Source organism: Platichthys flesus, chromosome 3 (genome assembly GCF_949316205.1).
Source record: "Platichthys flesus chromosome 3, fPlaFle2.1, whole genome shotgun sequence".
In the NCBI taxonomy this organism is placed as follows: domain Eukaryota; kingdom Metazoa; phylum Chordata; class Actinopteri; order Pleuronectiformes; family Pleuronectidae; genus Platichthys; species Platichthys flesus.
In genome coordinates, this window is record NC_084947.1 from 7111305 (window position 1) to 7124881 (window position 13577).

Genomic DNA, 13577 nt, shown 5'->3' on the forward strand with positions numbered 1-13577 from the left:
GGATCAGTGGAGAAATGATCCCCTGCCTGAGCAGAACTGGGCTGTTCAGAGGCTTGCACGCTGCAGACAGGCTAAACAAATCAGGAGGGAAAAGAGGACAAGAATGTTCATGATCAAGTCCTGTCTCCTGTCGCCTCACCACAGAGGAACCACTGCACCCTCTGGTAGAGGAGAAGCAGCAGGAGATGTCAGATAAAAGTGGACTGGTGATCACAATAGAGGAATGAGTGCATATAAAGAGCAAGCAGATAGAAGAGAGAGGGGCACCGTGCTGATTCAGCCGGCGGTGGCATATGATGGGAGGACAGATGATAGACTTTCATCTGATCAATGATGAACGGAAGGAAAAGCAGATTAGCTCGAGGAGGACAGACTGGTAAAAAGATGAAGGGAACAGAACTTAATCAAGAATAAACAGGAACAAAAAACTCAAGCAAAACAAAGGAATGAGCAGCAATAACAACCCATAACTACTTCTCCACAACAATAAGTATTATAACAATGTACTGCTGAAGATTAAGTTATTACTTTATTTTGATTGTTCAGTTAAATATATCCCCAAATCTAAGTTCTGCAACACAAATTGTAAATTTTTTGAATTTGTGATTTCCTGATTTTATGCTTTTTGCTAAATTTGGGCCAAAACTGTTCATATAAATGTACAGAGGCTTGAGTCCTCCTGCAGCGAATGAAAGTCCGGTTCTTGTTTTCCTCCCTCCTGCTTTCATGCCTAATCCCTGTAAGACTGAATGTAAAAAAAAAGGAAAAGTTATATAAATATAAACAATTTAAGAGGTTTTATTGGAAATGTCTCCTTGGCGGAACATCTGCAAACTGCATTTTCACAAGCATAAAATGGCTGTCCATGTTTTTAAATGTCTATAAATCCATTAGATAAACCCTCTCACTGAGGGTAACTGGAGCCAGTCCCAGGTGAGAGAGAATTTCCCAGCAAGAATCGACTTATTGTATCATAAAAGCTTTATAAAGTAGCATAACATGAAAATATTAAAGTTTAGTCCATGAAAACTACATTTAAAATACATGAGTACTTACTGATTAAGTATTCAATTAATACAATATGCTGCAGATAACAGTTAATAATGATAACTGTATATTTGTCACCAGTCAATGAACCCTTTGTGATCAAGGAGTAATAAATACAGTTCTCTGTCATATATTTAATCTGTTTTGAAAAGTATAGGAAGGACAAGCTGCTGCAGAACAGAAGAGAAAATACCTTGAACTAATGTTCCAGTGATGAAGCCGAAGAAGCAGCGCAGCAGCTTGCTGATCTCTTTTTCAAACTCGGCCCTGCACGTATCCATCCTTTATGAACTTTGACCTCCTGCACCACCAGCTCCAAACAGAGTGAGACAAACGGGACAATGTGGGGGTCTCACAAAACCAGTCAGAAAAGGCCCAGAAAAAAATTCAGCTGAAAACACAAGGGAACTTCCAGAAAAAGTGAAACCCTCCCATTGAACTTGTATTAGTTTTCCAGGGAACGACTCAGTTTCCCTTTGGAAAAAACACCAACTCTCCTTAATGAACCGGTGTCCCAGTTTTGTTACAGGTGATGCTCCCTCCTCCTCCTCCTCCTCCTCCTCATCTTCTTCTTCTCTCCTCTTTCACTTGTTTCTCCCTCTCCTCTCTTCTCGTCTGAGGGGAAGCGAGCGGAATTTCTCTGGTCGCAGTCTTTTCATATGACCAAACCTGACAAACCACAACTCGCTACACAAACCCTCGTCCTGTTTCAGCCTTTATCAAGCCACAGGGCTGCTCGCTCGGTTTTAAGCCGGTGAAGGAATATTTGAAAGCTCAGTGAAGAAATCTCACTTCCTTCCCTCCGTTCTTTGTCTCGCTTTCATATCGAATCCGTTTCGTATTACACTTTTCCTATTACAGTCATTGATATCTCTCCTGTCTGTCTCTTATATGATTTTGTTAACTGACTCTGCTTCCACAGTGTGGGAGCAACTTTTAATTTAGTGATTAAACTCTGTGCTAAGTCTTCCTATCAATGAAATGTTTTCTTATTCAGAACAGCGGGCTACAGGTTTGAAGTAGGGGTGGTTGAAAAAGTAGTCAATTAACAGAAAATACGTTAGAGGTCCTACGTTGATAAACAATCAATAGTTTAGGTCATTTTTGAGAAAAATAACAAACAAGGCTCTTCTTTCCATTTGTATTATCTCGCTTTGATGTTGATGTGGAGATGTTGAATGTGAGTGTGAGATTTTTTAAAGAACAAAATTATGGTGTGAAGTTGATCTGAAATATATTTTATACAGGCTGACGACAAAGACAACATCTTCTACCATTATTCAGTGGAAAAATCTGAACACTAAGTGCTACAGGAACGGAGAAAATTCTACAGGCTCGACAAGTTTATGGAACAAAAAACTTTGACCACTCAAATACTACAAATGCAAACTGAACAGATCATTCTGCTAATATCTTAAAGTTTATATCAAGACACACACACTGGAGCCAATCTCAGCAGACAACATTGGGCGAGATGGTCAACATAAAGACACAAACCATCATTCACACTCTTCTACGGTCAATGTGTGCCACCAGTCTGTACCTGGAGTAAACCGTGAATCTTCTCCCAACTGACTGTTGATGATATCAGTACCATTCGGAAAAAAAATCATGTTTGGAAGTTGTATTTCCTTGAAAAATGTAAAATCCTCAAGTTATTAAACTTTCAGATTCCACCATAACTCATAATCTTTTTCTGGAAGGGGAGGCCTGACTGCCTTTTTATTTTATTTAGTTTCATTCTATTTATTTTATACACGCTTTTCACTTGCCTGTCGCCTGTCATCCTGCTGATTGTGTATGTATGTATGTTTGTGTATACATGGATGTATATGTGTATGTATATATTTATATATATATATATATATATATATGTGTGTAAAGATATATATTGCAGTGCTTACTGTTTTGTTGTCTGTTTTGTTTTTCTAATGTTTGTACTCATAAAACGGTAAAAAAAACAATAAAATAAAAAAAATGAAAAACTTTCAGATTCCCAGAGACTTCAGCAAGACATGATTAATTATCTTATCTGTGAGCAATTGGTTGATTATAGAAATCATTAGTTGCACAGAGGTCACATGAACCTGACACAGAGTTTCCTTCCTCTCAGCTTCTTCACCGGCGTCGCCTCACGCCTCAGCAGTACTTCTTCATGTCCGTCTGTCAAACTGGGTCGTTATCCTCCTCATCCCTAAAGTGGACCACAGCAGCTGCTTCAACCCCGTCCCCACCACATCCCACATCGCTCTGATACACAGCTCCGTCTCCATGCCGCTATTTTTAGCTGCTGCCCATTACAGAGGTGACGGCCTGCCCTCTGACATAGTGCTGAGTCCCTCTTCCCTCAGCACCACTGAGAGGACATGGATCCCGTCTCAGCCCTGCTTCTCTTTCTCTCTCTCTGTGCATGTTTCTGTTACTCAAACCATCTCCTGTTTCACCTGCACAAAAAGCTCTTTTCGGCAGATTTTGCAACCAGAGAAAGGCCTGAAGGATTTTGGTGAATCTGTTATAGACTGATTATTTGAGTTAAGGTGCATCAGAGGAACTTGGGCAGCTGAGTGGAGGCAACACTGATGGAAATCTTCTAAGCTTCTCCGCTGAATCACAGCGAGTGATCCCTCTTTCTTAAATATTCCAGACGAATAAGACCCGTTTGTCAGCCTCTCACATTCTGCCCTAATACATTTGATCAAATCACTTTGACTCAATGATTTCAGATGGTAATCTAAAAAGCTGAACGACCGTCTGGGAGAAGAGGAGACGCTGGACTGATGGAAAGTGTGCTCATGTATTGATTATTTGATTCTTTTATTGCTTATTTGTAATAATTGCACTAAATGTTACCAAATAAACTTTTTGAATCGTTAAAACTCTTTGGACCCTGGCCTTTATTTCAACCCACGGCTTCTACATCCATCAGTGCTTTTTATAAACCAATCATCCATAATAGATCCACCTCTGCCTACTCTTCAGTGAAGCAGGTATCAGTGGAAAGGCTTCGTGTTGTAAGTCAAGACCGATAACACACCAGTAGCAATATGAGAAGAGACTGAGATTAAAGTTGTTGACCTCAGTGGATTAAACACCCGTCAGTTTCATTCAGAAACACACTTGCTCTTCCTGCAGGCAAATAATAAGTCATGCACAATCCCAGCTGGCCCCACTGGGTGGAGCACTGACACTAAGTCAATGAATAAACCATGGGAATAAACCCACACAACATGCTCCATCCAGAGACTTAAAATAAACAAATGTTGTACGTTTCAGGTTCTATAAAACATTTACTGGTACCATGGGTTGAAGTACACTGGGAAAATAAACTGCAGGGAACTAGGGACAATTAAGGATTTTAATAAATTATTTGTGAAAACATTTATAATACTGGGAGTTCTGGGAAATAAAGCTGAGGTGTTATCTTTCTTTATCCTTTTTATTATTGTTTAATAATAGGTTGAGTCTGTAAGATTTAGGTGAAAGTGATCTATTGGGAGAAATTGAATAAATACATGTTAAGAATATAAATGAAGGAGGATCTAACACGATTGTTCACAGGCTTTTCATTCCTCTTTAGATTTGCTAAAAAATAATAGAATGTCAGATTTTTTGCTCCCTTATTTCCAAGGCTTTCTTCCATTGTACATCCATTTGAGCACCACTGTGAACCAATAATCATTAAGAGCATTAAGGGTATTATAAAGTGTCTCCTTCTGGTTGTTTTCCACAATAACAGTGTGCATGTTACTGTAGATGCGAGCTTGTGAAACATAGAGATGAGACAGCTCTGGAGGCACAGAGGAGGAGATGTGGTGTATCAGTATTCCAGGTCTGTGTGGAGCATATTAATTGGGAGCTGTGGTTGATAAATGAGTGCATGAAACTAACTGATCTCTGGGTACCTGACCCTGAGGTCAACTGCCCGGCACAATGAGTCAGTCGTGCCCACAGGGACCTGAGGAGGCCAGGAGGGTGCGTCAGTCAATTCAGTGATCAATTCAAACAGTGTAAGTCACCACATCATCAGTCCCCCCAGCATGTCACACTCATTCCCACTCACACCCTGCCCCCCCTCTCACCTTTGTCCTCTGGCTGTGTGCTGTCGATGATCCATTTGACCAGGCAGCACTTCATCAGAGATTTCCGAGAGAACCGCGGCTTCTGCCACTTTCCGGAATCCTTCACCCTGCCCGGCGCTGGCTCGACGCCGTTGGCGTCGCCGAGCAGGCTGCCATCAACCACCTTGCCATCCACCTGGAGGAAGGGGGTGGGGGGGCAGGGGTCGAAGAGCGAGGGAGGAAGAGAAGAGAGTTCAGGTCAATATGGAAATGAAACAAACAAGGTTGAGATCCATATGTCCAGCAGGAGATGTGGCTGGACAATGTGATCTGGGGGTGTTTCAGGAACACTTTAGAGTGGTTTAGAGAGAGTTCCCTTCAGCTGGTCTGTCCTATTTAACAGGGTGTTCTACTTTGAACTTCAGCTCCCTGCACAGACACGACCGCTGTAGTCATGATGGACAGTTTAAAAAAAGCAGCAGACCAGAAACACTGTCTTTTTATCTTCCTTGTCGAAACCGGGTACCAACATTACCCATAATACCACAGTCTTCAGCTCCAGCAAGTATCGACACAAGTGATTGATCAGTTTAAAGCTGCATTAACAGAAAAGGTCAACATGACTTAATATACTGTTATACTCACTCGGTCTTGAATAACTCCAGAGGGAAACATCTGGCTTTCTACTCGCTGACACGGTTAATCACAGATTTTACACTAGAAGAACTCAAACCTTATAGTTTCAGGTCTTAAATCCAAAACAATGAGGTGAAGAATTATCTAACATTTCAAATACCAACAACTCAAATAGGTGAGGGAAGCTACTAAGCTGGGAGAAAAGGTTCCGTGTGTGTGCTTGGAGTGACGCCTTTCACATAATGTGTGCTCACAGCCCAGAGCAGCTCTAATTCTTTTCTGTATTAGCATTAGGAGGTTATGTTTTCACCCACTTATTACAATAAGATGAACGAAATGGCAACATCGTGGATGGATGAACGGATGAGAGAATAAGGACACCTTAATTCTACTACTATACTCCTACAGTTATAGTTTGTTATGTTTCCCCTAGTGTTTTCCTTTTCATGAAAATAAAAAAATCATCAGTATATCTTCCCATTTCAACCCTAAGGTAATTGAAAGGCTGTTTCGTTCATTTTGACATTGAGCTCCAACTCATGATTGCTTACTATGCCAGACCATTCCCCTCAACTCATTCATATTCAGCATTTATCCTCCTTTATCGCTGGAGATAAATTTGACATTTAAGTTTTTTCCTTTAATATATTTTTCAATTTCTTCCTGTCTTATATCCTGGCGTCCTCCCAGCTTCTTTCCGAGCAAACACTGGGCTCTATCGGAGTTGATCTGGTTTAGAGAGAATGTCCTTTTTCTTACAGCTCGATGAGGCTGCTCCTGCCGGGGCACATGCAGAACACACACATGAATATGTACAGTGGAGTGAGTGTGAGGAGGAGGATTAAAGAGGTGAAGGCAGAACAAACAGAGGCTCTGTTTACGCTGAGGGGAGGACAAGAATGCAAAAGGATGACACAGGGAGAGGAGGGGAGAACGCAGGGAGGATTTTAAACGGCTATTTGATCCCACGAGATTCTGACCATGCAAATCCCTCACTTTAAGATAGCAAGATGGGTAGAACGGAGAAACAGCAAAAGGAAAAAAGATGTGAGAAGAACAACGTCTACTCGTGTTCCTGGAAGAACTGTAGTCAATTAGCATAATGAATCGTGGCCTATCGGAGAAGAAGAGCAAAGGACAGCCAGAGGACGGAGGACAGGAGGACGGGAGGATAGAGGAGATGAAGATATGAAAGCACTTTGCTGGGGACTTCATCCGCAAGACTATTACTGAGCATGAAAAGAAGATTATAAACAGTAAAAGAAGACGAGAAGAAAGGAAGGAAGGAAGGAAGGAAGGAAGGAAGACTATGAGGAAGCGAGAAGATCTGCACGGAGACACCCACACAAACGCACAGGGTCGAAATGGATAGAGGTGATTCCAACATCTACTTATTCACAGATCAGCAGTGGCACGGCACACAGCAGTAATATGAAAAAGGTCGGGAGAGAGCTCAGCGGTGAATCACTTCTCCAGAGAAGTAAATTAGAAAAAAAAGGAGATTTGTTTTTTCCACGTTGCTCCTCGGTGCGAGTCATAAATTGGAAAGAGGAGGCCTCGAGACAAACTGATGCAGACGGACGCAGTGTAGACACGAGAAAATGCAGCGTTACATTAGTAGTTTATTCATGCGCCGCTGGACACACACAAAACTAGTTTATTTTTTATATATCTTGTTCTTCTTAACGCTTCAGCTAGCTTTATCCTGGGGCAACACTACCCATTTGTAATGTTTGAAACGTCCTCTGAACCCCCCCCCCCCCACACACACACACACACACACACTCACACACAAACACACACACACACACATCCTATAAGGCAGAGCATATAGGCCTTCCCATAACGCTCAAAGCAAACACGGATCAGCCACACAGAGAAGAGAGCTCTGCCATAAATTATTAAACCTCAGTCGCCCTGATGTTGGGTCAATGTATGTTGGTTTAACATGAAGCTTGAGTCTGACTCTCATTACATGGTGTCGTCCAGAGAGAGACAGAATCTGGAACAACCAAAGCATTCAAACAAAAGTGAATATACCGCTGATGAAAGAACAAGAGACGGGCAGAAACCTGGTACCGCTCGAGGGACTTCAATTTAGCCTTGGAATCAGATGGAAGAAGACAAACACCCCAGTCAACCAATGCAGTTTACATGCATGTAGAATAAGGAATTCAGTGAAAAAAAGGACAGAGACACAAACTGAAAACTTTATGCCTCCGTTTGCCACAGTCGTCTCTGACACTCGGGCAGATTCAAAGGATTTCAGCAATCTCCAAGCACAAACTATATTTACTATGGAAAACAGTGACATTGACATGGAGACGTCGAAAATATGTCAGAGGGAAATCCAGCTGCAGCACATGCAACTGCACTGACTCTCTTTGTTACGATAGTCCAATCAGCTGCTTAAATATATCTGATTATCTTTGAAAGTAGAATTAGCTGATTCTGTTGGAATGTGCCAACAGAATCAGAGAAGAAAATGTGTGCATGTAGTGTGTGTTGTGTTTTTTGGCAAAAACAGTGTTAGATGAGTGAAAGTGACAAAGTAATGTTACAGGCTGCGAGTCAGAAGACGGCAAAAGTCCCATAAATTTATTGATTAGAGCAGCTTTAAATATTAGCTTGCAGCTGTTTTTTTAAGCATAATAAGCTCTATTTTATTTCATTTAAGTTTGTTTTATAATTGGGTTTGAATGCAGATGCTTATTTTCCATTAGTGAGGGCAGGTTGAGCTTATTCAATACTTATTAAGTAAACAATTTGTAAGAATGCAAAAACTAATTTATAGGGATTGACACAAAGCTTTAATTATGTATTGTTTACAAGGGAAGTTTTATGATGTATCATAAACTCTGATGGAAATTGAAGTTGTGTTAGAGTTAAGAGTATTAAACTTCCCCTGGTGTAAGCCCATTGTTAAATTCTTTATAAATTTATATTATATATTTTATATTATATTATATCTTAAATCTTGCACAATCTGCTTTAGCGATATTTTTTTAATTGTTTTTTAATTTGAATAATGTTCACGCCAATAAAGTAAACTTATGAGAGGAAATTACAACATTCTTTTAGGAGAGTGAGGGATGGAAACGATGGAGAACTGATAGAAAGGAGGTGAAAAAACGGAGAGAGATGTGTTCTTGTGTAATGTCTCATTATGGAGGAGCAGTTTCCATTAATATGTGATTCGCATGCTACCGAGCCACTGCAGAAAGCCAGCCTGTCTCTCACATGTTCTATAATGTCCCAGCTCACATGTTCTCTCTCTCATGTTCTTCCCAGTGTGACTCAAACTCTTCTGCCCGACTGATTCTTCAAGCTCCGAATGTTCGATTACACACAACGTCAGGGAGACTCCTCACAGTCCCACAACACACACGGGTCACACACACCTTTCTCACTCATGTTCTATGTGTTCTGTGTGTCTATTGTCGAGATAACGACCGGTTCCTCTGTTTCTGTCTTTGAACAGTGTGATGCCTGTCTGCCTTTATACTGTGAGCACATTCTCTCCTTGTGAGGACATCTGAGAGACACAAAAGCAGACTAAAGACTATATATACACCCGGAGCAAAACGCACACACAGACACACACAAACACACAAACACGCCTCCGCCTACACATATGACAACCATCCACACACTCAGGCTGCAGCTCAGTGATTCCAAGGGTTCAAACAATACTGACTGTCCAATCACAGCTTAACAACTTTAACCAGGCACAGCAGGTGACTGAAGCCTCAGATTTCCTAAGTGCTTTATGTGATGGACAGATTGAGATACAACAAGCCGCAGAGCACAGACGTGGAGAAGGACCAGAACTATGCAGCAATATTATTTGCGTGTCTCTTTGGACGTTTGGCACCGGCCATTTGGAAATTCTTCTCTTCCAAATCAGATTCTTGACATGATCATGTCCGTCTGCCTGAACCTAACCCAGGTTTTGATTTTACCGTGAAGCTCAGACTATCAGTCAGCTCCACGCTTCTCACAGGAGATCGTACCCACTCACAGAGAAAGAACAGACATTGTCATGACAGAGACTCCATTCTCACTATTCCAAGTCAGGGAACCTCAACTCAGTCCTTTTGAAGCTGCCATTAAAGGGTGGCATAATGTTACTTTGAAAAAAGAAAACCTCAAACAATCCCTGACCGGACTTCAGCAAATCCTCAAACCCAGAGACTCCTGCACCCGATCAATCCCTTATTCACCTGCTGTGTGTTAAAACCATTTAACCCGACATCTCTGTTCTCTGCTCGGTTCATGTGGTTCCAGATATTATCACAGAACCTACAGCACACACACCAGAACACACACTTTCATTCCTGCCTGGGCCAATTTTCCAAGGTTTCAACACTGCTTCAAAAAACTCTGAGATTGAAGTGATCCACCGACCTGCACTTCAAAGAGCTCACCAAATTTTGGCTTGATTAAAAACAACACACACACACACACACACACACACAAACACACACACACACACAGACACTGGAGAACAAGAACGCAATATCATTAGCTGCTCACATTAAAATGTATTTGTTTTTTTTCACCCTGTTCACCCGGTGCAAATCTGTCTTCTATCCCTCATCGCCTCACCACTTCATTCCATCCAATTTATTTCACAGTCAAACATCCTCCACCCCCCCCCCCACACACACACACACACGCAAGCAAACAAACAAACACGCACACACACACCTCACTATAATGTCAGCTTTCACCCGGCTGCTCCTCAGGTGAAGCACAAATACCTGCTGGGATCTAAGTGTGTATGTGCGGGTGGGTATGTGTGTGTGTGTGTAAGTCCATAAGGAGAGAAACGAAAGGAGCACACAGAGGAGGACCATGATGACGAGCACTGACAGCCCACAGGGGGGGGGGAGACACAGTGAATACTTGATAAAACCCTTCGCACTAACTCTGCCACCAGGGGATTTCCTGCCGAGGATCCCAGCTGTGTGCCGGCGCCGCAGGCTCTCAAATCTCTGCCGTGCAGGTGTGAAGATATACAACCACAATGACACTCACTTTGTTTGTGTGGTCACGAACAATGACAGAGATTTTTTAGGGGGAAAGTAATTTGTAGAGTTATACCAAGATCTATTAATGATCGCAGGGAGAAAAGAGGGAAAGTTTAGTGCTTCTCTAAAAGACAACCGTCCATCCATCCCTTATCTCTACCACTTATCCTCTAAGGCTCCAGGGGGTGTGGGGGTGATGGAGCCAATCCAAGCTGACATCGTAAGAGAAAGATGGCAGATCCAAATCTATTCGAACCAATTACATATTATTGTACAGCAACATTTATTAAATAACTTGTTCGCAAATAGTTGTTTATAGACACATTCTGCAGCACCATCATTCTTTCAGAGCCATGTTTCTGGCCCCCGGGACAAACATTGGATCATTCCTCGCTCTCTTCACGCTCAGGTTTTGGTCCCTACCGACTCCTGAGGGAAAGATCAGTTCCGCTACGTTCACCAGCTTGTTGCTACCTCTGCCTGTCGACTGTGTGGTGCCGGGCACTCGGCTGGAAGCTGCTGCCTGCTGCGGCTGATAATGACGCTATGAGAACAGTGAGCACTGAACCGAACCAGGAAATGCATTCAAGCTGATCCAAGCTTTATTTAGCCTGATATTTAAGCTTTATGTAATTTAAATTGTATGGACTACCTTACATTTGGATTACACAGTTTTGATATAAACAGACTAATAAATTAATAATGAGATTAAATATAAATAAGTCCAACATGTCTACACTGCTTGACTGTTAAGAACCCCCCCCCCCCATTATGAAACATGAGCTCAATATCTGCCTCTGGTTTTCAGTGTCGTCCATTTCTTTCCCCCCGTCTCTTCTAAGTCTCTTGAGCCCTGAATCTGTAAAGGACACACATGCAACTTTGTCTATTGTAACCGCTGTCGACGTACAACAAATCCTCAACAGCAGATAAACAAATCACTGTTTAATTATGTTTTTTAATCAACATAATTAGGGAATATTTTTAATGAGGTCGTGCAATGTTAATTTTTACAAAATACTGAATGACATTTATTTGGTTTCTTAAAGTCCTCATAAACTCGACCGTAGCTTTTTGTTGTGTTAACACACTTGGATGAGGTAAAGGGGGAAACTGTGGTCTCTGGTTAATAATGAATGATGACACTGATTACTGAACTTGGGCCATCTTCTATTTACAGTTAGATGAAAACTGTAAACCATCACTGAAGGATATTGGGAAATATCAACACCACTTGTTTTATATAGTGTTGTGCTTAATGTGGCTCTTTACGTGAAGCCACATATGTGAGAGGGCTGATGGTCGAGAGCTGGTGCTATTTGTGTCTTGACCGTTTGGGCCTCTCAGTATGGCTGTCAGTGTGAATCAGTGTGTCAGTGGGAGGATAGCACTTCCATATGGAGTGCATACTGTATGTGTGTGTGTTTGTTTGTTTCCTTCTCTGGGTATTGAAATGCCCGTGTTTAAATTCAATAATGCTATGAGGCAACTGTGTGCTGGATATTTTAGTGTGTGACTTTGGTGTGTGTGTGTGTGTGTGTGTGTGTCACTGTGTGTGTGTGTGTGTAAGAGAGAGTACTATTTTGATCTGTGAGCCTTCTCGTGGAAAAAGACGCAAGGCTACACACACACATATACACACACAAACACAAAGGTCACTTTTGAAGACATGGCTCTTGTCACCCATTGGACAAGCAGTCCCCAGTTACCTGATCTTTAGTCTGAAAAGAGAGCCTATGACACACACTCGCACACACACACACACACACACACACGCACACACACACACACACACACATACACACACACACACACACACACACACACACAAACGCCTCCTCAGTGTCTGGTGTTGAACTTTGATCAGAAGTGTATGGTGCCCATTCTTGCTGCCACTTTGATAGATACAGTTCCCAGATCTGTTCAATTATTTAAACGAGTCTACATCTACCAATCACTCCACCTATTGGACAGGTGGGGCCCGCAGTCACTGTATCAGGTGTGTGTGTGTGTGTGTGTGTGTATGTGCGTGTGTTGCCGTCAGCCTGTCTGGTGTCTTGTCACTGATCTTTGCAGGTCGACTTTGTGTCACCGCTTTGATTGATGTGCTCTTCTGTGAAGAACTGCAGCATCAGTCTGAGTCTAGGTAAAGTCCACTCTAAAATACAGTAGTTGTTGAACTTTACACTCGCACTGAAACCACAACTTTAAAAATCTGTCAATAAAGCATCATTGTGTTAATCCTTATATTATTATGCAGTCCATTTTATATTATATATATATAAATTATGCAAGATATAATTAAAAGCTAATTTATACCTGCGGCCCCTGCGTGGGGGCCACACGGGATTCCACAGATAACTGAGGTGAATTTAAAACCCTAAACTATGAAAAACGGACAAGATTAAACATTAATATGGAAAATCTAAAAAACAAAAGATAAACAACAGAGGCAAAACCACGCCACATCCCAATTAGCGGTAGCATCAGTCATGATCAACATCATTAAAACAGACATTCCATTATTTCAATGCCAGCCACATAACCAGAGTCTCTCAGCTCAGTGACCACAGTGTCCTGCAGCCAGGCTCCCAAACTAGATTTAAAATATTTAAATGTCGGCTCCCTCAGAGACTTCTACGTCTGTGTTTATATAAAACGGCTTCGCCTCACTCAGTGTATTTATACGACTGGAGTTTAATCCAAGTAGCTTTAATAAATTTAGTATGAAAAGGAAAAGGCTGCTGAACCTGTCGTCATTTGCTTTTAATGTGTCATCTCCACTTAGACATCAGGAACCTGT

At 41.7% G+C, this 13577-nt stretch overlaps 1 protein-coding gene across 1 annotated transcript in view; it reads right to left on the bottom strand.

The window, feature by feature from the left end:
- LOC133940044 (calsenilin-like) overlaps positions 1-13577 on the bottom strand; it is a 33971-nt gene that overhangs the window by 17454 nt on the left and 2940 nt on the right. Inside the window, exon 2 of the mRNA XM_062381613.1 lies at positions 5127-5301. Coding sequence (XP_062237597.1) covers positions 5127-5301 — 175 coding nt within the window. The remainder of the gene's footprint in view (positions 1-5126; positions 5302-13577) is intronic.